General features: G+C 39.0%; 1 protein-coding gene across 3 annotated transcripts in view; it reads left to right on the top strand.

The window, feature by feature from the left end:
• LOC131038433 (EIN3-binding F-box protein 1) overlaps positions 1–26,394 on the top strand; it is a 212,784-nt gene that overhangs the window by 89,277 nt on the left and 97,113 nt on the right. For all 3 annotated transcript variants that reach the window (XR_009104473.2, XM_057970872.2, XM_057970873.2), the window contains exons 4-6: positions 977–1,751; positions 14,939–15,073; positions 24,204–24,343. Coding sequence is in view for 2 of the 3 variants with exons in the window: in XM_057970872.2 (XP_057826855.2) it covers positions 977–1,751; positions 14,939–15,073; positions 24,204–24,343 (1,050 nt within the window). In the remaining variant the exon portion in view is untranslated. The remainder of the gene's footprint in view (positions 1–976; positions 1,752–14,938; positions 15,074–24,203; positions 24,344–26,394) is intronic.

Below are 26,394 nucleotides of genomic sequence, written 5' to 3'. Positions count from 1 at the left end.
AAAACCAATTTAGTCTTGTAGTAGCTCTGGCAGTGGGATGGAAGCAACTGGAGAGCTATATTTGGATAATGGAGTTGATTTAGAAATGCAAAATAGAGAGTATCAGATTGAGTTATGTAAAGTTTTAGGCAAATGTTTTGGAGGAATGAGTTAGGATCAAGCCATTAGCCCAAATGGGGGAGTTCACAATTGAAGAGAGACAGATTCTTTAGAATGTTATAGTTTTGGGATTGAAACTTTGTTCTGCTTCTGTTGCAGATGCCTCAATTGCTACTTTATCTTATCACTGTGATCATGAGAAGGAAAGAAGAGGAAGGTGAGAACTGTTTTGGTCAGAAAATTTGTAAGTTTTTCTTCGTCATTCTTGGTGAAAAGAGTCAGAACTGATGCATCACCTCATATTGATGATTTTGATAGTCATGGTTTTCAACTGGTGATTTCAAATCATCCCCTTCCAATTGGGAACAACTTTGAGCTCCTTATAAAATAGAAGTAATAGTTGAGTAGAAATCATGTGATTGGTATGGTATTAAAAGATATTTTCCACTGAATACTTGCAGAGTTATTAAAGTGAAAATGAAATGATTACAAAGCAGCATTCCATCTGTTTTTTCTGTATTTTAAATCTGCTCAGATGTGAGAACAGTTAGAGAACATTAGTTTTTTTTGAAGATTTAGTTATCATCAATGAGTAGAAATCTTCCAAGTTTCTCTTGAGTTGTCTGCATTCTCTCTTTTTGGTCAAGAGCAAAGTATGCAAGCAAACTGTTTGGCAGAATGTTTTAAGAATGTGCATCTACAGTCATCACTTGCCCAAACATTTATTATGTTGTTTCTTGATCTCTGGTAATTTTATTTCATCTTTCGTTGTTTGTTATTGTGTTGACAAGCATCAGCATATACCATTGATTGTAAATAATGTTGGAGAGTATCTGACACACTTCTATGTATTTCTGGCTCTTGGATGGTGATGCAGATACAAGCTGGGTGTTGACCGTGTCGTTAGCCTAATAGCATCCTGCCCTAATCTGAAGGATCTATCAGTTGTTTCATGTCCATCACTTGTCCCATTTTACCTAGAAATTATTGCAAATATTCTTCCAGTTCACCTTGTCAATCTTGACTTTCATGTTGACAGCCAATTTCACTTGAAATTACCAGCTCTTTTTGATAGAGTTCTTGATGCTGTGAGTCACAGATGCCCACATCTTCAGAAGTTAGACCTTGATAGCTGCATACAAGTCTCAAGAGATTGTCTGTTTCGATTTTTAGATTTAAAGATGTCCATCAAAAGCCTTAATTTATGTTGTGATACTGTTGGATGGCCAGAACTTGCTAATATCTTTGTATCGCTTAAACATTTAGAACACTTGTCTATTGTATCATCAAAGCTCAACGAATCTGCAGATACTAGCGATGAAGAGGATTATCTGTTAGATAGGAGGAGGATGAGAAGTAGGATGCGTCTTAGAAATGTGGAATATGCATCTTCTCTTTCGGATTTCAAGTCATATGTTACTTCATTTCCTTGTCGTTTGTCCTCATTACGGCTCTACCATTCTCCACATCATTCTGTATCTTTCACTTCAGCTCCATCCATTGCATTATTAAAGAGTCTTGGCCACCAAATACATCATTTGCATGCACAAAATGTATTCAACGGAGGTTGGCATTCTATTTCAGTTTGGTGCGCTGGTCTTGAAACCTTAGATTTGTCACATGCAAAGAACAAGGATCTTCAGTTAACTGGGGTGCGTTATTCCTTTCTTTTACATGTTATTTTTATTAATGATAGAATGTGATTATATGGATATGTTTACCGGAAAGGAACAAAAGTTAAAAGGCATTACTACTTTTCAAAAGTTTGTTTTACTTGATATGCCTTTTCAATATTCTTTGTGCACATAAGACTTCTGAGGACATACATATTGACTTTGAAAAGTACCTGCTCTCTTGTATGAGAATTTCATGGCTTCTTCTCAAGCTTTTCATGAATGTTTTGTTCTTCCAATAGTTTTCAGGTTGACTAATATTCCTCCATTTCTAATATACCAGAATTATTGGTACAATAAGATTATGTAACTCTAGGTAACCAGAATTAGTTGGATTTATGTAACTTTTTTGTATTTTCTTATTTATTGTAATGACTGAAAATCCTGAAGCACTATTGATTTTAAACCCTAGGTGATTCAATTTTGCGATTTACAAAAATCTATAGAAACTCCAGAGTTTAAATTACTACACTTACAATAATACACTAAATGATTTTTTTTTTTTGAAAATAATAATAGTAACAGCAATGTATAAATGGGCAACATTGACCGGCATAAATTTGCTTACAGATAATAGAAACCGCTTACTGCAGGCTGCAGCTTGATAGAAGGGTGGGGCCCACAAGACAATAATCTTGCACCAGAATGTAATCAGAAATCATATAAAAACATTCTGAAGAATGTGATCAGAGTAGCAGTCTTCAAAAGAATCCAAACTCCCTGCAGTATATTATAATTCCAGTGTTCGACATAAAATGTTAAAGATCTAATATTGTGATTACCTTTTTTATATAAGCTGCAGCTGGTGTTTTGGAGGTTCATCCAATAACAGATTAGAATTAATAATGTATCTACCTTATATGTATTTATTTTCCTTACAGCGTGGCCCACAAATTACAACACAAATATTAATAAGTTTCTAATCAGCATATGGTCTTTAACTGTTTCGATTTCCTTATTCTCTTTGGCTGTGGTGGACTTTGTGTCAGAAATGGTCTCCTTTTGGAGTGGTAATCATCCAAGATCCCTATAACTTTTGATGGTGCCCAACAAACTTTCTCTAAACACTTCTTCCTTGGTTGTACGATTCCTGTATGGCATTCTTTCCATTCAAAAATAGTATAAAAATATAATCTAATAAAGCCTTCAAAATGTAGGGCTAATATTTACCAAGGTATAATCAATATAATATTTATCTTTGAAGACCAAAAATATTAGAGTATTGTGAAATATCAAAGAAACCTTGCAAGAATACAAATAGACTTTTGAACCAAATTGGAAACTGGAAAAATACTCGAGTAATGAACTAGCTGAAAGTGGGAAACTGATTGAATTTTTGAAATTCTTTGATCTTCCACACAACTCCAAAATTTTTCAATGAACTCTTCAATTGTATCTTTCTGCACAAATGCAACCCTTGGATGGAATCGCTTGTCTATCGAACACGAGGGTTTTCCTCCCCAAATCTAATCCAAGAACCAAGAGGATTATTGTCCTTTGGTCAAAAGATGAAGCGCTCAATCTTCAAGAGAAAATGGTTTTTCTCAAACCAATGGATGATTTTTTTTGAAGCCCAGCTCCTTTTATAATCACTTGTTTTCTATTTTTAGCCCTCCTCAAGAAGTCTCCAGAAATTATTTTTGTTTTTAGTTTAATATTTCAATTTTCTCCCTTGTCCTGGCAACACTTATGACATCATCTTAGGCCCTCTTGTAAAAATAACACTTTACAATATCACTTTCAGGTACTTTATGGTTTAATAATAAAATATAAGTTGTTTTTTATAAGATTAAAGTTACTTTTTGGGCAACTTAAATTAAATTATTAAATTATTTCCTTAGCTCAAAAAGGGGACATGATAGCTAGCCCTCGGAATTCTATCTCAACCTTGTAGTGCTTTTAGCTGTGAGTGTAATTGGAGTTTGTTTGACACCATTCACACAAAGAAACATAATAAGTTGACTTAACAATGTCTTAATGGCCTAGTATTTGTGCAATACAACCTTTGGCTTTACACAGAAAAGGTGGAGGGCAAATTAGAGCAGCCGATTGATTTTGATGAGATTGACCCATTAGAGACTGGATTGTGTAGGACGATGAGTCGTCTTTGTTTACAGAGGATGAGATTGCTGATTTCGAGAGGCAAATGTGGTTACAACTGAAGGAGGCAAAGTTGGATTGTCATTGGATGATACTGATGTGTTGTAGGAGTTATTGCTATCTAGCAGTAGGGTGGAGCCATAGGCTCAATATCTAGGCCAAGTTGTTGCCGGGAATAATCATTATGTTATGTTGTTATATTATGTTTATGTTGTCATCAGTAATAATGAGTTACGGCGGTCAGTTGGTTAGCCGACGGGTAGGTAGTTGGAGTCGTGACGGTGGTGTCGCACCCCTTCGGGTATTATATATTGTGTACCTTTTCTTCGAAAGGATCATGTTAGTCGTGTCAGATGTAATGTTATAAGCACTCATTGTATATGGACTGTGGAATTAATATAGAGGCTGGTTATTTAATATATTTCCATTATGTTCTGTGCATTTACTTTCTGCATTTAACCGTTTACCCCAGAGGGCAAACATTTGGCGCCGTTGCCTAGACGTACTCGGGAATGGAAGACGTGGATGGTGCACGGATGCGATGGGCCTACCCGTCGGTGAGATGAACCCAGAGACCGACGACGCGCACATGGAACAAGAGGCGAAGGGGAAATTGAACCCTGTAAGAATCCCGACACAATGTTGATATAAATTATGGTTGAAAGGGAAAAATAAAAAAATAAAAGTTTTTTTTGTGTACATGGCATGTGTTTGATGTGTATGGAAGTGACTTATGCCCAATAGACTAAATAAGGACAAAAATAAAAAGATACAGAGTGACAAATGGGAAGTGGCACAAATCGCGTTGAATCTCAGACAGCAGATAGAACGAAGGCGTAGGCTAAGGTAGCTTGCCGAGGGACGATCGGCTGAGGGGTTGCCCGAAGGGAACCCAGGAGGTGTCATGGAGGTTGCGGAGGTAGAGATAGACGGAGAGAACTACACTGTCTACACTGTTGTAGGGCTGCCAGAAGGAGTCACGGAGGGTGCCGAAGGAGAACTCTACAGTTCGCCAGAATACCACTGTAGGGTAAGAAGCCGCGAAGAGTTGGTGGAACAAACAAGGCGAAGTCTAAACTTGATCGACGCTACCAGAGACTTGCTAAAGAATTTGTCCATTTCAGAGGACAACCAGAGGGAGACAACCAACCGGAGGGAGACACCGGAAGGTGACAGTACGACCGAAGGTGCCGAGGGAGCACAAGGGTACCGTACGGGAGGCAATTTGTTTGGTTCGGTGTCAGCAACTTTTTTCGGAGGACCCACGAGTGGAGGTTCAGTTGCAGGAGGCGGAGGATCGCCAGGTACAAGCACACAAGGAATTAGAGGAGCGAGACCCAGCGGAGGGATGGCGAGTAAACAAAAATTGCCAAAGTTCACAGGGGAGGGCAAGGAAGACCCCTTACGGCACTGCCGTACATGTGAAACCATTTGGTCCGCCAACGGAGTAACAGACCAGGATGACTGGGTACAGCAATTCCCAGCCACATTATGAGGAGTTGCCATAGATTGGTACTCCGATGTGGACAAGCAAAAAGTGGCCACGTGGGCCAATCTACAAAAGGAATTCACGGGGGAGTTTCGGTTGCTCCGTGATGACAATGAAATTGTAACGGAGATATATAGTACCAAACAAGGTACCAGGGAGATAGTACGGGCATACAGTCGGAGGTTGAAAGAACTCTTGGGTAAAATGGAAAGCCAACCCGCAGATGGATTGAAGAAACGATGGTTCGTTGAAGGGTTGAAATCCTCCCTATGGAGGAAGATGAAAATTGTACCCCCGACGTCATATGACGACGCTTATAATAGGGCGATGAACCTGGAGAGCGAACACAAAACATCAAAGAAGAAGAAAAGTAATAAATCCTCATCCGAGGATGATGACTCTTCACAGGAAAGCAGCAGCGATGACGAGGCTGGCAAACGGGTGCAAGCGCTCCAGAAAGACATGGAGCGAATGAGAAAAGAATTCAAAATAATGAGAAGCACTGGTCGGAACGAAGGAGACATATGGTGCACTGAGTGCAAAGAGGAAGGGCACACAAAGGGTACTTGCCAAAAGAAGGCATTCTGCGAGATTTGCCAAGTGATGGGACACTCCACCAAGGAGTGCCCATACAACATGAAAACCCGAAGTACGCAAATGAACCAGGTGTTGTTCACGGAGCAGGCCACAACATCCACACCAGCGGGTACCGGCCAACATACTAACACAACGACATCATCTGGAGGATACCGGGACAACAGACGTGGCGGCGGAAGGAATAGCAACAATAACAATAACGGAAGCCGTATCCAGTATGACACCAAGGGTCGGCCAATTATCCAATGTAGGGCCTGTAATCAGTGGGGGCACTTCGCCCGTGATTGCACGAAGGAAGCCACCCCTCAGCACCTCTGCCGTTGGTGTGGGCCAGGCGACCACGAGGACGCAAATTGCCCGCAGGCAGGGGTTAATCTCCTCAACATTGAGAAGGCTGAGAAGACTGGTGAGAAAGAAGTACTGGCGATCACCCGCGCCCAGACGAAAAAAGCCACTTATCCCGACCCCCGTACGGAGAAGGAGAGATTACGGGAGGCAAAGGCCAATATTGAACGTGAGATGATGACCGAACGACGGGACAACGAGGTGGCGAGTACATCATCCCGTACGGAAGCGGAAAATAACATCATTGGGCAAATCTTGCAGATGGAGGTGTCGATAAAGGTAAAAGACCTTCTAGACTCTATGCCACAATTGAGGACCGCCATCCTCACCAATGTGCAAAGCACCGCAGCGTCGAGTGCACCACAGGTACGGGTTCCCGCCACCGCATCGTCGAGTGCACCACAGGTAGGGGTTCTCGCCACTGCTTCGAAGAGTACACCACAGGTGGAGGTTTCCGTCAGCCCTTTGATTGACCCGATGTTACTAGCCTTGAGCAGTGGTAGACACCCAGCTGTGGTAGAAATGGGTATCCGTGGGACCATTCTGAAGGACACCATTGTGGACGGGGGATCTGGGGTAAATGTACTACCAGAAGAAACATGGAAGCGGCTGGGGAAGCCCACCCTGTGGCCACCCACATTCAACCTGGTGGGAGCGGACCAACACGGCATTAAGCCACTCGGCCTGTTGATGGCCCAGCAAGTGACAATTGGTACGCAACCATTCTTGTTAGATTTCGTGGTTATTCCCTCGAAGAAGAAAGGCTATGACGCCATCCTGGGGAGAGCGTGGTTGATCAACGCGAGGGTAAACCACAACTGGAAGAAAAATACACTTTCCATGGAGAAGGGAGGGCGGAAATATACCATTGACCTACACACCCAAGATGTCGGCGAAGAGCTCGCCTTTTCAGACTCAGACTCAGAGGACTCTAATAAAGGGGAAGGGGGTCTCGATGAAAGCAAGGGCAAGAACGCGATGGAGCCGAACAGTGAAGGGGTGCTCGAATTGGAGGGATGTTCTGAAGATGAGGTATGCTCACTTAACGGGCTCTTCCACTGGCAAATGGAGGATTACAAAATGTTCCAAAGCTACAGGCTTGAAGTAGAGGAACTAGAGCAACCAACAGAGGTGTACCTGCCGGAATATAGAGAATATTGGAAGGGAGACACCCCAAACCCTGGCGACATAAATAATCCGAAGAGTGTCGGCAACGATTGGAACCCTGTGTGGAAGGCCACAGCCTTCAAAATCTTTATTATCCTTCTTCTTCTTATGTACGGAAGGAGACCGTGGTCCCTGTAGAAATTGTGGTTCCAGGTCTTTCGATGGCCATTGAAAATAGACTTGCCACCAACGGGCCTAAATTGAAACCCTACCACGTGAAGCGCGCAGGGGACCCGAGAGGCCGGACGGACACCCGAGAGCCCGAAGGGGGACCCGAGACGATGGAAGGGGACCTAAGAGGCCGGGCAAGCGACTCGAGAGGCACGGGACAAAAGCAGGAGACTTTTGGGCGAGGAAAACCGAGAAGGATGAAGAGCGATCCCAGAGACAGGGGACTCGAGCTGAAGACTCTCTAGACAATTCAAAAAAAAAAAAAGGTGAAAAAAAACACCACCGTACGGGGCCGTACGACAGATGACCGTACAGTTGGAAGAAAGAAAGAAAGAAACGTACGGTCGTATGACAGGCGACCGTACGGTCAAAAATTTATTAAAAAAAAGTTTGAAAAAAATTGCACGGACGTACGACAGCGACCGTACGGTCAAAAAAAAAGAAAGAAAAAGGGAAAATGGCCACCATACGGTGGGACCAAGGTGACACCACCGTGTGGTGGACGGTGACACCACCGTGCGGTGGAAGCACCGACGGTGACACCACCGTGTGGTGGAACCACCGACGGTGACACCATCTTGCGGCGGTCACACCGTGCGGTGGGAGACACCGAAGGTTGTTGCCGAGACATGAACCCACCACCGCACCGCACACTGCACACCGCATAGCCCGACCACCGCACAACACCGAACACCGCTGCACAGCAAGGGATAAAGGAGGAAGATGCACCGCACGACCCGACCACGCACCGCACGGATCGATCAACACGCACAGCAAGGGTTACGCACACCAATGCGCAGCAGCCGCAAAAGGAAAAAAAAAAAAAAAAAGAGACCAGGCCCGCACAATCCACACAGCCACGTAAGGGCAAAACGACCACCATAGGTAGACCAAGCAGCCGCACGATTGGAGGTGCCAGTGCTGTTGTTGACCGGAGGTGTGTCCGTACGATAAGAAGGGTGTCGACTGCATGGGAAGGTGGCTGCACGATTGGAGGTGCCAGTGCTGTTGTTGACCATACAGGGAGGTTGTATGGCCGGGATGCCATCGGGGACATTACATTGCCTTAAAAAAAAAAAACAAAAAACGACGACGACGGATTGAAAAATGTTTCAATGACATCTGGAGCCTAGACACTGAAAATATTGGAGTGTAGAAGAAGGGTTTTGACATCATAAAATATCACAGAAATGATGCGCGCCATGGACTTTTGTGGGGTTCTGAAGGTTGTAAATTGGTGTTGCCCCGCAAGGGGCGCTGCCCCTCGACCCCGCTGGGGGCGTTGCCCCCAGACCCCCAGTTTATTTTTGAGCTACAGAAGGCCACGGGAAGTGTTGTGGTTGTTCCGTATGGTGAGAAAGAAGCCTGACGCTAAGCATTGGCGGGAAGCCATAAGCCGTAGAGGGAGACGGATTTGGAGGTTGCGAACAAACAGAGTTTGAGGGAAGCCATTGCAGGTCCGCGCAGTTGTATGACACTAGGGAGTTATTCCGTTCAGTTTTTGGCCTTTTGGGAGTGTGATGGAGGATTTGAGGTGTCTCCTAGCATTTGTGCCAGCGGATTGTGGCCACCTCCAGGCATGACTGATACGCTTTGAGGAACTCGGAGTATGTCTCGGCTGGACGTGAGGTTGCCTTGGTGGATGCACAGAGGGCTCGGGAGGAGCTGACCACCAGGTTGGAGGCAATAGTCGCGTGAGACTTAGTTCAGCGTACCCAGGAGTTGGATGCCAGGAGAGCAGCACGGGTGGCTATCGAGGACAAATTGGCTAGGGAGACAGTATCAGTTGAGTAGTAGTTGGTGGAAGCTAAGACCGAAAAACGTGTTTTGCAGACAAGTTTGGGTTAGGCCCAGGAGGGCTGTGATGGCAAAGGAAGCAATATTGGTGAAATCCGCACTTGAGCATCGGATGGTAGCAGAAAAGGGTTTTCAGGCGAGGACGCAGGAAGTGTATAAGATCCGGGCCCGACTGGCGTCAGTAGTTCCTGCCGTTCATCTCTATTTTGTATTAAGTCGTCGGAGTCGACTTCTTTTCTTGGGGGGGATGATGTTGCCGGGAATAATCATTATGTTATGTTGTTATATTATGTTTATGTTGTCGTCGGTAATAATGAGTTACGGCGGTCAGTTGGTTAGCCGACGGGTAGGTAGTTGGAGTCGCGATGGTGGTGTCGCACTCCTTCGGGTATTATATATTGTGTACCTTTTCTTCGAAAGGATCATGTTAGTCGTGTTAGATGTAATGTTATAAGCACTTATTGTATATGGACTGTGGAATTAATATAGAGGCTGGTTATTTAATATATTTCCATTATGTTCTGTGCATTTACTTTCTGCATTTAACCGTTTACCCGAGAGGGCAAACACAAGTGGGGAGCCACAACTGAGTATGAGGGTTAGACCTTCTTCTACCCAAATTTTCACTAGAATGGGGAATAGAAATTGTAAAAGCTTGTAATAATTACTTTCCTAGACTTGCAATTTATGATGATTTCAGAGACAATCATCATAAATTAATAATGGTTATCTGCATGATTAATTTTGTACTCCATTTGTACTCAAGAATCAAATCTAATTGAAAACACTTCCCCAATGGTTTTTCAGATTCATTCAAGACATTTTGCAAACGAATTTTGAAAAAAGAGTCTCTTAAATTTAAGTACCCTTTTAATGACTAAGTTTTCCTGTGTTGGAATTTTTTGGCTTGTTGAGTGCTTTCTGATTTAGAAATTGCAAACCATGTTATTACTGTCATAGATGACAAAAAATTCAATTTTAATATTGCCATGAACATTGCATTACTATTGCAGCAGTTCAATAATAGAAATATATGATTTTTAGTGGTGTTAGGATTTCTAAGATAGTTTTTATTTCAATGTTTATCACGGCAGCCATATTGGCAAAGTAAGAAAGAGTAATAGATTAATGGTTTGCTGATTGGCGGATATCACAGAATAATCATCAAGTGGTATTAAGGATTCCAAGGAACATTATTTCCTGACTAGTGTTTGAGCTAACCCCATCTGCATTTATTAGGCCGTTGTTACAATCTCTTGCACACTTCCCAAAGTGTCCAACACATGGCAAATAATGCCAACACAAAGTGGGACTTCCCAAGATGAGGCCAAAACAACAAATAAATATGAACATTGGGAATACAAGGTTGAGACACCTTATGTTGATAGGATTGGTTGTCAACATAGGGTTACAAGGACATAGGAGCACACAATTGTCATGAATTTTGGTAGGTTAGGGCATACAAGATTTAGAGCCAACAATCTTGTTCATGAAATGAGGCAAGTAAGAAAGATAAAGAATGATCAAAAAGCACTTAAGGTCGAAAATCAAGTTAAAAAAAGGTCATTTTAAATAACATTAGTAAAGTTATAATAAATCTTAAATAAATTTCAATTATTGATTAATAATGAATGCTCTTTCATTTAAAGAGTGAACACCAATGTACAGGGTTACCTAGTACGCCCTTAATGTAATGTCCCCTTTCTAGAAGATAGGCAGATGACAGGTGGTTGACCTGTTAGTCGAGTTCCCGTAGGTCAATAGTTTGGATAAGGGACTCAATTGGAGGCTAATGGAGCATTGCAAGGGCTTTGTGAGCGGTTTGTGATAGTTTCCTAGATTTTATGCCTCTCAAAACCCAATGCCCAAATTAGGGTTCCAAATTATTAAATTTAATAGACTTTAATCAAGTTTATTCCCCTCCAATAATTCTAACTTCATGAAGCCTTCATTATTCATTAACAAAGGGGCCATTTATTATACAAATAACTTAACACTTTGACACCTAGGGAAGTGTGCCAATGGCCCACTTTATTATATTTTATTATAATGTATAAAGTGATAATAATAATTCACTTTATTATTATTTATATAAACCCAACTTAGGAAATATTTATATTTCCCAATTAATTCATAAAATGCTCATCTGGACTCAGAAACGAAATCTGACTGAAGCCACCTAATCATGGAAGATGCCCGAGTCCTATAAGCCAACTGATAGTTCCCCCTAAAAAATAAGGGCCCCTCCTAAAATCTAGGAAACTATCACAAACCGCTCACAAAGCCCCTGCAATGCTCCATAAGCCTCCAATTGAGTCCCTTATCCAAACTATTGACCTACGGGAACTCGACTAACAGGTCAACCACCTGTCATCTGCCTGTCTTCTAGCAAGGGGACATTACATTAAGGGCGTACTAGGTAACCTTGTACATTGGTGTTCATTTTTTAAATTAAAGAGCATTCATTATTAATCAATAATTGAAATTTATTTAAGATTTATTATAAATTTACAATAAATCTTTGTATCGGGCAAAATGGTGCTTTTAGGGCATTTTAAGGTTGTTGGATTAAAAAAAACACTTCAAAAGTGACTTTTTTTGTTACTTTTTGGTGCCCAATGACTTTGGTTACGCCTAGGTATACCCGGGTACACATGGTAGGCAAACCCAAGCATGGTCCCCAGCAAACCCGTATCCAAACCTACCTGGTGCGAGTGTGAGAGGCCTTAAGTGTGATGTCCCAGCCTAAATGCTGCAATGATGCGGATTCCTGCTGGGAGTGTACCCAGGGCTGGGACCCACCCACGATCAGGCAGCCATGTGTCCACGAGAGGGCTGGCTTGAGCTGGCACTCTAGTGGGACAGAAACTCCATTCTTAATGCCACTAGGTGCCATTCACTACCAATCCGAGCTTTTGGCATAGTGATCGCCTTGCTTGGTATCAAAGTCGAGGTCTCAAGTTCGAGCCCCACAGAGCGTGGTGAGCTGTGATGTCCAAGCCTAAATGTTGCGGTGGTGCGGAATCCTACTGGGTGTGTACCCAGGGCTAGGACCCACCCACGATTTGGCAGTCATGTGTCCATGAGGGGGCTGGCCTGCGTTGGCTCTCTAGTGGGATGGAAACCCCACTCTTAATGCCACTAGGTGCCATTCATCACCAGTCTGGGCTCTGAAAGATCCCTTTCCAACTGACAAACTGATTTTTTGAGTTTGAACTTGCTGTTTGAGGTTTTTTTTTGGAAGTTTTAATGGTTTTGATTGCTATTTGTTTCCAAAGGATCATATAGGGTTTATGCTTGCTTCTTTGCCAATGAACAAGTGATTTTAAATGCAAAATATAATGAACTAATGGACTGATAAACAATTTCAGAGTCTGATTTTATAATATCACAATAATTATTGCAATTTTGAAAGATTTATTTCATCAAAAGGACAAACAACATACCAGGGGTCCAATGCCTAGCTTGGAAGTGAATGTTTTATTGGATGAATTTGATCTATTGCAAAATATTGGCATCCAAGTAGAACTAATGCCTCCAATGAGGTTTATTTTCTTCAACTATAATTATCAAAAACAATTATTAAAAGAATTGACAAATCTGCTCTTGATTCCTCCATTAATTGACATAATATTGAAATTTTGAACTATTAATTGGCATTTAATATTTATCTTAATCACTACCATTTTGGCATTTGGCATTGATCATTAATGAAGTATCATTGTCTCAAATGTATTTAGTTTTGCAATTCTGTAAATTTCAAAAAAAATTTAAATTTTTTTTAATTATGTATGTATGTATGTATGCATATGTATATAATTACCGTAGCCAAGGAAAAAAAATGCCCTACCAATGTATCCATATTGGCAACTTAGCTATTGTATTAACTCTTTCAAAGGAGTATTGTACAACAAATACAATTTAAAGACAAGTTGTAGTAGCTGGAAAGCCAACCAAGAGACCTTCTCTCTTCCACTCTCATATATATATATATAGACTCGGACTCGGTGTGGACTTAGTGAGGGTGACTCAACTTGGTAGAAAAGCTTAGCGCAGACTCGATAGTGAAAAACCCAAGAAATTTAGAGATTTTTAAGGATTTAAAACTTGTTTCATGCACCCTTTATTAAATAAACCGTAAAGACATTGACATCATCAAGTAGAAGCTAATTTGATCAGATACACAAGTAAACATCATTCACATAATTATAAACGCAAATTATAGTTGAAGGAAATACCACAGTTAGATATATAAATATTGTCAAATATATACATTACTCTTGGAATTTGAAATCCAGGACATCAAATGTTCCAAATAGATATCAAAACAATAACTAGAAGTCTATGGCTCAAAGGATTCTGTGTCCCTCCTATGAAGGCATCTAAGGTAGGTTCCACTAACTAGTGGGGATTCGGGAGTGGAGGCACTAATGGGTTTGAGGGGTTTGGGCATCAGGACTTGTCGGGTCTCGGCCAAGTCCGTGAATCCTGGGACTTGCCAAAACTCGTCCAGGAATTGGACGAGCCGAGTTCGAGCCCCTGCGACTCAGCTAGGCTCACCCGACTCGCAACTCGCCCAGTCCTGGCGAGTTTTGGCGAGTCTTGGAACTCTGACATACATACATACATACATACATACATACGTACATACATACATACATATATATAATAGATACACATATAATAAATTTACATATATATACATGTGCATATATATATGTACGTGTATATATATGTATATATATATACTCTACCCAAGGAAAAAAGTTGCCGTATCGATGTACCTGTACCCATACCCGTATTGACAATTTAGCTAATGTATTAAATCTTTTAAAGTACTGTACAACAATTACAATTTAAAGACGACAAATTGTAGCAGTTGGAAAGCCAACCAAGTGACCTTCCCTCTCCCACACACACACACACACACACACACACACACACACACATATATATATATGTATGTATATAAAATTGCCATATCGACATACCTGTACCCATACTAGCAACTTCACTAATGTGTTAAATCTTTCAAAGGAGTATTGTACAACAATTACAATTTAAAGACAACAAATTGTAGCAGTTGGAAAGCCAACAAAATGACCTTTCCTCTTCCACTCTCAACCTGGATTTACAAATAATGAAGTGCCTATGTACATGCTGCTTAAATTATTTACATCTGATTTACAAGTTCACACATTTACATGGATCCACCAGAATCAGTTAATAAATGCTTTAAAAATCTTGCCGGGCCACATTTTTTGGATTTTCTATTGTTTGATTTTGGTATTGACAAATTCAATTATGTTTAAAAAATAAATGTGCTTCCTGAAGACTGATTCGCTTTTTTAAAAATTTCTTTGTTAGATGACACAGTTCATTGTAAATTGCTTTGCTGTTTGTTTTTCACCAAATTAGCTTAGAGTATGTGAATACTGATGTTAGATTCATTTGTTTTACTATGTACAATATTTTTCAATATATTCATTTTCTATTGCAGATTGAAGAAGTGATTTTATGTGGCCTTCCACGCTTGTTAAGAAATCTGAAAAGAATAGCTCTTCCTTTTGTATTTGATGATGTTCTTGTGGAGCTTGGTCAGTTCTGCCCCAAACTTAAGGAGCTTAGATTTGAGGTATGATAACAATTGGTGTGAATTCATTTCCATTCTCTTGGATTAAATTATTCATGGCAAACTTCATTAACTGGGTTCATGTCTGAAAGACTACTTTAATGCAAGTAACTTATAATATTAATATGCTATGAAATACATGGAGTTTATGTAATTAAATTTTGAGTATAAGCCCAATGCTAAAATGACCATATGCAGCCTTGCACATCCTTCTTAATCTGTCTGCACCAGATCTTCCTTTGCTGCTGCTGTTGAACCACACTGTCACTTGGCTTGTTTAATATTTTCATAATTGGCTATAAGCTTCTTTGGAGGACATCTGCTTTCAGCTTCCCTACTCTATACTAATCATTTATTGCTGTGGAAGCATAGTAGTCTTGTCAAATATTTGTTCTTGATTCTGCCATATGTTGTCATAACTATATGCTTCTTGAGTATGGTTGAAAAAACAGTCCAAATAATGTTGTTACAGATCAACCTCTACTGTTTCTCTAGTGAATTGATCATCTTGAGAATCTGCCAAAGGCTTTACGTGTGCATTCTGGTTTTCCCGGTCTTTGCCAAAATTCAACTTTTTAGCATTTCTCTTCCTGGCTTTGTCTTCCATTATCCAAAATAAAATTAAACCATGCCTTATGATTCGGTTAGCCATTAAAGATACTAAACCATCAGCTTGCTTGATCTAACTAGACAATTTCATCACATTGCATCCTTCATCTGGTTCAATTGCATCCATTGCATACTAAACTTAGGCCCTTGGCCCCCCTGCCCCCCCTCAGGAAACTCCATGGAACTATGATTTGAGGTGAGGAAGTCCCATATTGGATGCCACTGTCATAACACAGCATTTGTGGCTTTTCTTGGTGCATTCGTGGGAGCTTTTGTTTGTAAGTTGACCGCCAAACTTCCCCAAGACAGCCGTGATTATTGCAGAGATTTCTTAAGGGGATGTGAGGGGTAAGCAGCCACCTTGGTGTTCAACTCTACCCTTGGGATTGGTGTTTGGGGAGGTGAAATGATACCTTGGAACAGATTTTCAGTCATCTTCCGTAGGTGACTTCTGCTGTAGCAATTTCTGTGTGTCCCAATCTGCTGTTTAATAAGGTTAGGGCTTGTACATGCATATTTCTGTAATCTGCCATTCTCAAACAGCAAACCATTCCACCAATAATGCAATTGTTAAGGATAAGGAAGGGCCAAGAAGAAGTGACAAGTGTGCGGCAATTGCAATATCATTATCTACTGAGGATGCTAGTCTTCAACATACTAGTCCGGATAATGTTTCCTAGAGGCTTACTTAGTGCTAGTACGACCACCACCTCTAGCAAGGACTATGATTGTGAGTATCGCACTCTTGCTCGCCATGCTCTTATCTCTCACACTCTTGACACTCTTGCTAGTGAGTGTTTCTCCATGGGCTGAAGGAGTTCTAGTAGTGACACTAGTAGCCATTGTTCCTGAAGCGGCATCAGTCACGACACCAAGAGCTATGGTTGTCAAAGTGGCACCAGTCATGACACCGACAACCATTGTTGTTGAAGTGGTGCTAGTCATGACACCAATACTAGTTGTTGCCAAAGTGATGTTAGTTGCTGCATCGTTGGTAGTTGTCATCGAAGTGACACCACTAGATTCCGAGGATGGAGTTGGTGCTAGTAGGGTGGACAATTGGCTGAGCAAGTTCAACGTGTCACCAGTCGGCCCCTATTGCCACCACCAAGTCTCTTAGATGAGAACTTGGATTCTTTGGAAGTTGTGGAAAGTGAAGTAGAGGAGCTAGTAGTTTATGCAAGGGAGGTAGAGTAGGTGGCAGTCGAATGGGAAGAGGAAAAACTCGGACTTGTAGGGGAAGCGGAGAAGGGTATACCAATAGTAGAGGCAATTCTTTCCATAGAGACATTTGTCGAGCCCATGGCTAATTAGCTAGGTAAGCCTCGAGAGATGGATAACAATTGTGCTAGTACTTCTTGGCTTGAAAAGGCTAAGACTCTAGAAAGCGAGGGTTCAGATGGCGCATCCAGTGAGGATGAGACTTGGGGGATGCACATAGAGATTTGTTTACTAGAATCCCATTACGTACTTGGCACGGTGCACAGATACTTGGTAGAGCTGTAGGATGTAGCTTTGTTTATGCATGAAGTGGCAGATTTGTCTCGCTAATTGGAAATTGGTCTGAATCCCTTAGTGGTCATTGAAGCCAAAAAGATCCTTGTATTCATGCAAATGGATTGCCAAGGGGAGTTCTTATGCTGTTTTGTATTTCAGGGATGACCCATTATGGAGACCCTAGTGATGTTGGCAACATGGAACCCATCGTGACGCAACATGGTAGGAAGGCATGGCTGAGTGCTCGACATGGAGGCATGCTTTCAAGATATGTTTGACAAAATGAAGAGGGTAATGACTTCTTTGGAGGAAGCTAGTGTAGCCAGGGCAAGTGCACTTAGACAGGAAGAGGTGCTAGGGGTGAGTTGTGTGCCCATATCAACATATCTCAGGAGTAGATCGCCTAGTAGATCCATCTCACCACTGTAGAATGTGAGTGTCATATAGCTTTGGAGGCCACCTTGGATGGTCGGAAAGCTCAATTACTTGAGCAAGAGGGTAGATTGTGGCAACAAAAGGTGGAATTGGTAGAGAAGGATGCCTAGTTGTCACACACGAGCAGTAAAGTAAGGCTACGACTCAGGAGTTGGAGTAGACTAAGAGTGAACTGATGGAGATAGTTCTCATGGTTAATGTGTCATGGGAATGCGAGCTCTTGGCTGAATGTGACTTGAAGATCCACACAGATTAGTAGAAACACCTTTGCTAGCAATACTCCACTTCTGGCGCCACTTCGAGCCTGACATCCTCCACTTGCCTAGGGATATCCTCTCGCCTTCCTGAATAGTTTTGTTGTACATAGCTCCATTTTTGCTTCAATTGTTTGGAAGATGACTTCTTTTTTTGGGGGTTCGATGTAGTCGGCAGATTATGTCAAGTTTGTTTAAAAATAAATATTGGTTAGACAAAGGTGTTAAGTGTGTAGTAGTTAGTCGACTATGTTATGTCATGGTGTTTATTTTTCCCCAAAGGGTAGTTGTTACTTGACAGTTCTTGATAGTTGGTAATCTTAACCAACTATGTATTATTTATGTACTCATTTTGGATTTCTCGGGGACCTGTTACTATTGTCATGTATACATTGTATATTGGAATAAATGCTTTATTGAACATGTTCTTGTTATTTCTATGTTATGATATTCCATGTTCTGTAAGTTATATTTCGTTTACTTTGTATGTAGGTCGCATAATCCTACCCGAGTAAACTTTAAAGTCAACAACATTGTTTAATTTGCTGTCCTATCAAGTGTTTGACAAAATGTCAATGAGCTGAAAGTAGCAAATGAGCAAATATTTTTTTTGAAACTTTTGGTAAGGGACTTTATAGTCATGGTCTTCTAAACTAGAAGTGCCATCTTCATTGTAATGTTTCACTCCACTCTGATTTTGAGAAGAAAGTGCACTGCTGCTATGGAGAAGATCTAAATTAGGATTGTAATACTTGTCAACGCTGATCCCATAGCCGTCCCGACTCTCTTGTGCATCCTCCTCATCACTTCCAACGGAGTACTGTGGATCCAAGACATCAAGATTTCTAACCTCATGCTCCAAGTCAGCTGCAAATGAAGATGAATCACATTTCCTCTCCAGAATAAAATCCACTTTACGAGTGCTAACTTGTATGCCTATACCATGTCTTGACTAATTTTTATCTTTGTCAAGTTTACCTGTAAGCCTCAAGTTACAAACACGTACTTCTTCCTTCACTAACCCTTCTTCTAGGGCAACTTTTGATTTTTCTTTCATTATTCTTTTGATGTACTTCACCATACCCATTTTACCAGGTCTCAAGGCTGCAACCGAACTTAAGAAATCATCAAAGGAAACCTTTTTTTTAAACCCCTCAGGCATGCTTTGGTACTCTTAAGAGAGTTGGATAGCTTCCTATTCATAACTCCTCTTGATCTGATCTTCAACCCTGCTACAACCCATTTTTGTACTTTTGAATTTTATTTAATCTTCCAACAGGATGGCAGGAAAACTTCGCTTTGATACCATTGTAATGTTCCATCCCAATTTGCACCTAAAATTCTTTGCACTTCTATCTACCACTCAGCTATATTGGTATTTTGTCAAACAATTGTCGTACATTCATTGGTAAAGAATATAAAACTTGTTGCTTGTGAAAACATAGGCTGCTGATGGTTTGGTGTTGTTTGTTTCAGTCTTGCAAAACCTTGTAGATTTGCAAATAACAAGGAATATAAAATGGATAAACTAAATAGCAGAGAGAAGTATGTATTGCTTTAATTTTCAGTCATTCTCGTTGCAAAATATTTGAAACTTAAATGAATCTGAAATTAAAACAGACCTAAAAGTAATGCCAAAAGATGATAAGTCTCAACCAATCTGCAACAAAAAATAGGAGATTGGCTCTGAGCTCCTGAAATGCATCACAAACCTCCCCAAAGGGCACAAGACCCTTGAATGGGCTCCCTATCGACTGTATAAGCCTATGGAGACCCTACTCATAGGCTAACCTTGCTAACAACTCTGACACTAGGAAGGTGCAAAAATGGGGCATTACATTCATTTAAGAAGTTACCAAAACTTTGTGGTATATTACTATGTTTGATAGGTTCCCTATCTTGTTTTTAAATTTTAACAATTTGAGTTACATGTGAGAAGTCATGTGCTCAGCCTAAAAACTTTAGTTGGGTTAAAATGCATAGGCATTGAATATGGTCTTAAATTTGGTATTTATTAGTGCATTCTACAAAAAATCAATCAAATTTATGAAAGAGCTTGAACATGTGTAAGAAACCATGTGTATTGGTCTAGTTGGTTTATAGATTGTATAAGTAGGCACTAGTGAATTAGATTTCAACATGGTAGAAATTATTTCTTGTAATTATCCCAGTCTTGATTTAATAGTAAGGCAAAGTGATTACTGTAATGATGACTCGGGATTCGGTCCTTTAGGGCATGCTTCCTGTGTTAATGTAGCCATGAGACTTTGAGCCATGGGAACAAGGCTTTGTGGAAGCCCCAAGTGAATTTTGTTAAAAGAGATACTCGTTGGACATGGCATCTAATACAAATGGTTCTCTAAGCTTGTTGTTGGACTCTATATTCATCTTATTGGGGGACGAGTGTTAAAATTTACATATGAAATCACCCTTGAAAAGATAATCTACAGTAGCCTTTAAACTGCACTTTTTAATGAAGTTTTGGTGAGAGATGAAATGAAGAAATATAATTACAATAGACAAAATAAGGGGTATTCTTGATGTTATTGGATTTTATATTTTACACTTCTTGAAAAGATGAAATAATTAGACTCTTTTCATTAGTAATTAGCTGGTTTTGTCTGTATTATAGTTATGAGACTTAGGAAGTGCCAACTTTATTTGTCAAAAAAGCAGAAAAGCAATTTAAAAGTAAAATAAATAGTAGACAATTAATGTTAGAATCTATTTTATAGACAGCTGTGTTGGTTGAAAAATTTGTACAAACGATATTATTTCTCTTATTTCAGGAAAGAAGTTACAGCAACAACAATAAATACAGAAATGAAACTTTCATAGGATTTTTAGAACATAAAGGGAAGCAAAGTTTCCATGAAAGCACAAAGACTTCCGTCACTTCCCCGGGATGGGAAAATAGAAATGAAAGCACAAAGTCTTCAACACTCCTACTGTCCTATCAACCTACTCAAAATGATAACAGTGTACAACACACAACAGTTCAAAGTCTGTCTATATGACACACTTCACCTTACATGCACAAGTCTTAAAAATAAAAGCAGCACAAAGTCTACAAGTTATCTCCTTGAGCTTTCTAAACTAGCTTTAAACATGATAAGCAGCTCAAAGTCTGCAAGACCAAGTCTGAAAACCTAACCTATGATTCTAAATACAATTAGCAACTCAAAGTCTGGAAGATTGAGTTTAAATCCCTCTTGAACAATAGAACAAAAATCACAATCAATTCCAGAAAATGTTGTCACATAACAACTTGAATTGATACAAAGTCTCAACACAACTTGCCTCTTTTATTGAATGCAATTTGATTTACATCTAAGCTCAAAGTCTTAGAGTGTACATACAAATTGACAGAATTTTGTTGCATTGCCAGAAGATATAGATTACAATAGACCCCCTCAAGTATTTATAGGAGAGGAGCTTTGAGAAAAAGGTGGAAGGATCCCAACTAAGTTGAGAAATTCTCTCAACCACCATGACTTATTCCAACTACAGTCCTAATTTAACTCAACTTGTAGTTGCCTTACATGTAATTACATTTTACAAAAATGCAAGTAAAAGTGACACTTGCAATTACAAAACTTGTTTTTACATGTAACTTGTCAAAACAAAATTACAAATGCATAATTGAAACTATTCTATGTGTCCGAAAACATGACTCTAACTACATCAGCCTTTGTCTGTGATGATTTTCATGCTGCATTTGGATATTAGAACTTGAAGTATTCAGGATTAGTGAAGATATCTCGAATCGGAATGGGAATTTGCATCCTTAATGATCTTTGTGTCCTTGGCCAACGAACTTCAATCTTATCTTCTTGCTTGGGGTAGTACTGGTTTTTCTAGAGGGAAGTTCTTCTCTTTGTTGTGTTCTTTCTCCATGCTTGATTCACTTTGTCACTAGATGACTTCATGAGGATTATTGACCGTTGGGCTGCCCCATGAATTACTGTTGTATCTCTTCTTCTTTTGTTCATTGATGAAGAACCCATAACACCTTATTCAAGATGAAATTGTTATAAAACAATGCCCATGCTTTGATTTGTTGGTTTAATAGATCGTGTGTGCAAACAATATTGACAAGGGAAGAGATAAATTGATGCAAAAATGGGCTAACAAGTGAATTTCGGGTTTTGAGGACTGCATTACATGTGTGGAAAAACAAGAGCACTGAGTTGCAATTGTGGAGAATGAACATGCAACTTCATATGTGTAATGGGAAAATACAAGTTTGCACTTGTAATTGGATCCTAGAGACTCATTTTCAAGTGTTTTTGAGTGCATTTTGGACCAATCTCAGGTTTTGGGAGGTGGAATGTGAGTGAAGACCAGCAAGCTTGAAACTATGAAATGATCAACACAAATGTAGGGAAAAACCTTGATACTTCCACTTGTAATCAGGTCTTGAAGAGTTGATTGCAAGTACCTGATTACAAGTGTACAAGCTTGCATGTTTGGGAGGTGCAAATGGAAGAATACAAGTTGGGAAATAATGTTGAAACTTTCACTTGCAATTGGGTCTTGAAACCCCCATTGCAAGTAAGCATGCTTGTATGATAGTCATTAGCTTGCAAAGACAATAAAAAGACTTGCTATAGAAAAATAAGCACCTTCATACTTGCAATCGGGTCATGGAACCCCCATTGCAAGTTTCAAGAAACTTACTCGCAATTCGGGTCTTGGAACCCCCATTGCAAGTTACAAGAAACTTACTTGCAATTCAGGTCTTGGAACCCCCATTGCAAGTTGCAAAAGACTTACTTGCAATTCGGGTTATTTTTGGTTCATTACAAGTTGCTTTTTGAAAATAACTTGTAATGGGGGAGCTTTTAAAATCACTTTACAATTTGAAAAAATGACTTAAAGGCCAATTTCGGGTTTGAAGGACACTTTACAAGTTAAAAAGACTTGTAATTTTAAACACTTGCATTTACCTCAAAAAGTTCCTACAAACACTTAAAGTGGAAAAAAAAACATAAAGTGAAATTTAAAAATTGTAATTGCATCAAAAAGTTCCTACCTGTAGTGACTTTACTTGCAATGACATCTAAGTGTTCCCCAACTTGCAATGACATTTAAAAGTTCTCCAACTTGCAGTGACTGCTTTGAAACCCGAAATTGCACAGAAAATGGCCAAAATGAAGGCCAAATGTAACCAAAGTTTTCACGGAGATGGAAGATAAGCTCGTGATTGATTTATCATCAAGAAACGTAGACTTTCCACCTTGAAAAGTGTTCCTTAGAGCCTTAAAATTGCAAATTTCATATTAAAATTTCCTACTTGCAGTGACTGCTCTGAAACCCGAAATTGAAGAAAAACCCAACTTTAAGACAATGAAAATTGACAAAAACGGAGGTGAAGGACTTGGATTCATCAATAGATTCCTAGGTGATTGAAAAATGCCTTGGAAAACATGTGTAGAGCCTTAAAATCTCAAATTTCAAGCAAAAATCAGTGGGGTCATCCCAATTTGTGCAAATTCAAAAATTAGGACAACAAGTTGCCATGTGTTTCCATTGAGTTTAAAATCAGCTTTCAAGGTTTTCTTCAATCCGAGTCTTGTGATGATGGTCTGGACTCTATATGACTGTTTCTTAACCAGTTAACAATTCCTCAAGTTTTTATACTATAGGAGAGATGGGTGGGAATATTATGATTATTTTCTGCAAGTCTAAAGGCAGGCTTTATTGGCATTAGCTTCTTTTTCATATACATACTATACTATACTGTGTGTTAAAGCATATTATAAGCTCAAAATGAAATGCTGGTGTACCTAGTCATTTATGGTGCAATATGTCCAGATTATCTAGAGTTGTTGCTTTAGTGATAAGTTTCTGAAATGCATAGATATTTCTTTACTATATATATATATATATATATATATATATATATATATATATATATATATATATATATATATATATATATATATATATATATATATATATATATATGTATTGGCTCATTTGAAAATGAATTGAAAGAAGTTATTGAGTCAAATAGTTGTTTCTTTACTGATGACTTTGGCTTGTATGGTCCATTCTAAAAATCTAGCCTTTGTATTTCACATCTCTTTTACCATTCAACACAGAGTTAATCTGCTGGTGCATCCCTCCTTATCATGAGTAACTTTATTTTAACATAACTAACTTATTTAACAAAGTTCTTCTTTAACAATGATTTTTCCTTATTCCCTTAAAAGAAACGATCTTTGAATAAGAAAGTGTTTGATTTCAATTTTGGTGTCAAAAAAATGTAGGATTTATTGGGGGGAGTATGAATTATTATCTTTACTAACTTTTTGATTATGGAAACTATTTAGGGTTTCAGTTGCAAAATTTCTAAATCAACTAAAAAGCACCTAGTTACTGACAGAGGAGTTATAGCAATTACTGAAGGTTGTTCTGAACTTGAAGTATTGAGCTTGAGTGGTTGCAATAAGGTGACTGACTCAGCCATAAGGTACCCTTTTTCTCCTTTCTTATTGGTATTTGACATTTTTTTTTTACAAATTTTACTGCTTCCTTTCAGCAGGTAGTGTATTATTAGAAAACAAAAATAAGAAATGTAGACATATCTCTACTGATTAGGGTATTTTTCAAATATATTATGGTCTAGTCTTTCAGTTTCTTAAAGGGAGAGTGAATTGATTATCCAGATCGGAGAAAACTCCCAGTTTGGGAATTTGTCTTTACAAATAGTAACATGGGCTCAATTTACAAATTTTGCCTGCAAAGAATGATCAATTAATGTCCAGAGAAAGAAAGAATAAATGAAAATACCGTTGTTCAATTGAGCTTTGGGGACAGGTGACTAGGGGACCATGGAAACAAATTTAGGGATAGTGGCTAGGGCACAAATATAATATATTTATGGTTATACATACATATTTTACAAACACACACAAAAGATAGGCCTAAAACAAATTTCATTTTTAACTTTTTCAAACCAGATTGAAGGTGTAAAAGCAGCGCCTTTGTCCGATTTCCTATCATGATACAGGGTGGAGTCAAGGGGTAGTGCCAGTAATGCCCAAAAATAACACTGAACAATTACTCAAAAAAAAAAAGAACAATTTTTTTTTAAACCTATTGTTATAACTTGTGCATTTCATCATGACATAAAGTGTAGGAGTACTATTTCCATATCTTGGATTTATGATAGGAAGGGTTTTACATGATTAATGCCACCTATTTTTTATGTATGCTCAAGGGAGTTATTATGAAGATTTAAAACAATTTAACATTCTTCCACAAGGCGTTGTCATGCATATCATGTGGTAACCAGAATCACCATCACACAAGAACAATAACCTCCTTTGCAACCACATTATATGTTTAATTAAAAATAAATGCTTATTGTTGTTATAGAATTCGAATGTCAGGACTCAAAAAATTACTATTCCAGAAAGCCATTATTCCTAAGTCACAATTGTAATGCTTAGTTGATAGTTGATAACTCTTTACAAAATCTTAAGTTGCAATGCATAAACAATTGTGCTCTAATAATTTCTTTAGTCAACTCAATAGATATCTAATATGTGTGTGTGTGTGTTCGTTTGTGTGATTGCTCATAATGGATTTATTTATATCAAGCTCCTATCTAAAAATACTATGTTTAATACATTCAAAAATCAATTTATTTACTGATGATATTACGTATAGAACATCAACACCATTTGAAGTGTTTACAACACCATTAATAAATTACATCTTATTGTATTGACAATATAAGAAGAAAAGTGAAAATAAAATAAGCATTCTCAATAAGATACAATAAAATTCATCATTCCAAGTAAGATTCTTATATCAATTGTAAATTTATATATTTTTTTCCAAGAATGTGTATCACTTGTACCAGTATAAAAGATAAGACATTATTCATTGAATATTCTTAGGAATATCATTAATAAATTAGTACCCTTAAAACTCGTTTCCAATTCCACTATCAAAGTGATATTTTTAATAATACACCTTTTTCTTTAGTTATCCATTTATTGTTATTACTTACCAACATGCTAATTGCTATGAGTTAAAAAAATATAAGCTCGCTTATGATCCAGTTATGGAGGTAGTGTACAATGTTCTCATTAACCAAGTATCTAAGACAAGAAGATAAGGCCATTTTACTGCGAGTCAAAGGTGAGTATTCCACCATGTGTACTAGAATGATAGAGACAACACACCATTAAAATTGATGGGATTGCTAAAGATAAATTTCAAATGTGTTAAATAGATTGCGCTTGGCTCTTGCCTTAATTAAATTAACTTTATAATGAATACCAATGTTGTGTAGATAAACCGGCTCATTTGGAGTCTTCCCATTTTGTTTAAGTTTAGCAATTATTATTCTTCCCTACTATTAAATGTTCCATCGAGCCTACTCCAAGAACTATGTAATGCCCCCTTTCTAGCATTCATAGCATGATGTTGTCGTTAGCCTAATTCCCCATGTTCCCGTAGGCTAACCAGGACATTAAAGGGACTTAGAGGCCATTTGGCCTAGACAGTTTC

This window comes from Cryptomeria japonica, chromosome 8, assembly GCF_030272615.1.
Source record: "Cryptomeria japonica chromosome 8, Sugi_1.0, whole genome shotgun sequence".
Classification (NCBI taxonomy): Eukaryota; Viridiplantae; Streptophyta; class Pinopsida; order Cupressales; family Cupressaceae; genus Cryptomeria; species Cryptomeria japonica.
The sequence above is the reverse complement of the archived record's forward strand: the minus strand, read 5'-3'. Positions and strand labels throughout refer to the sequence as shown.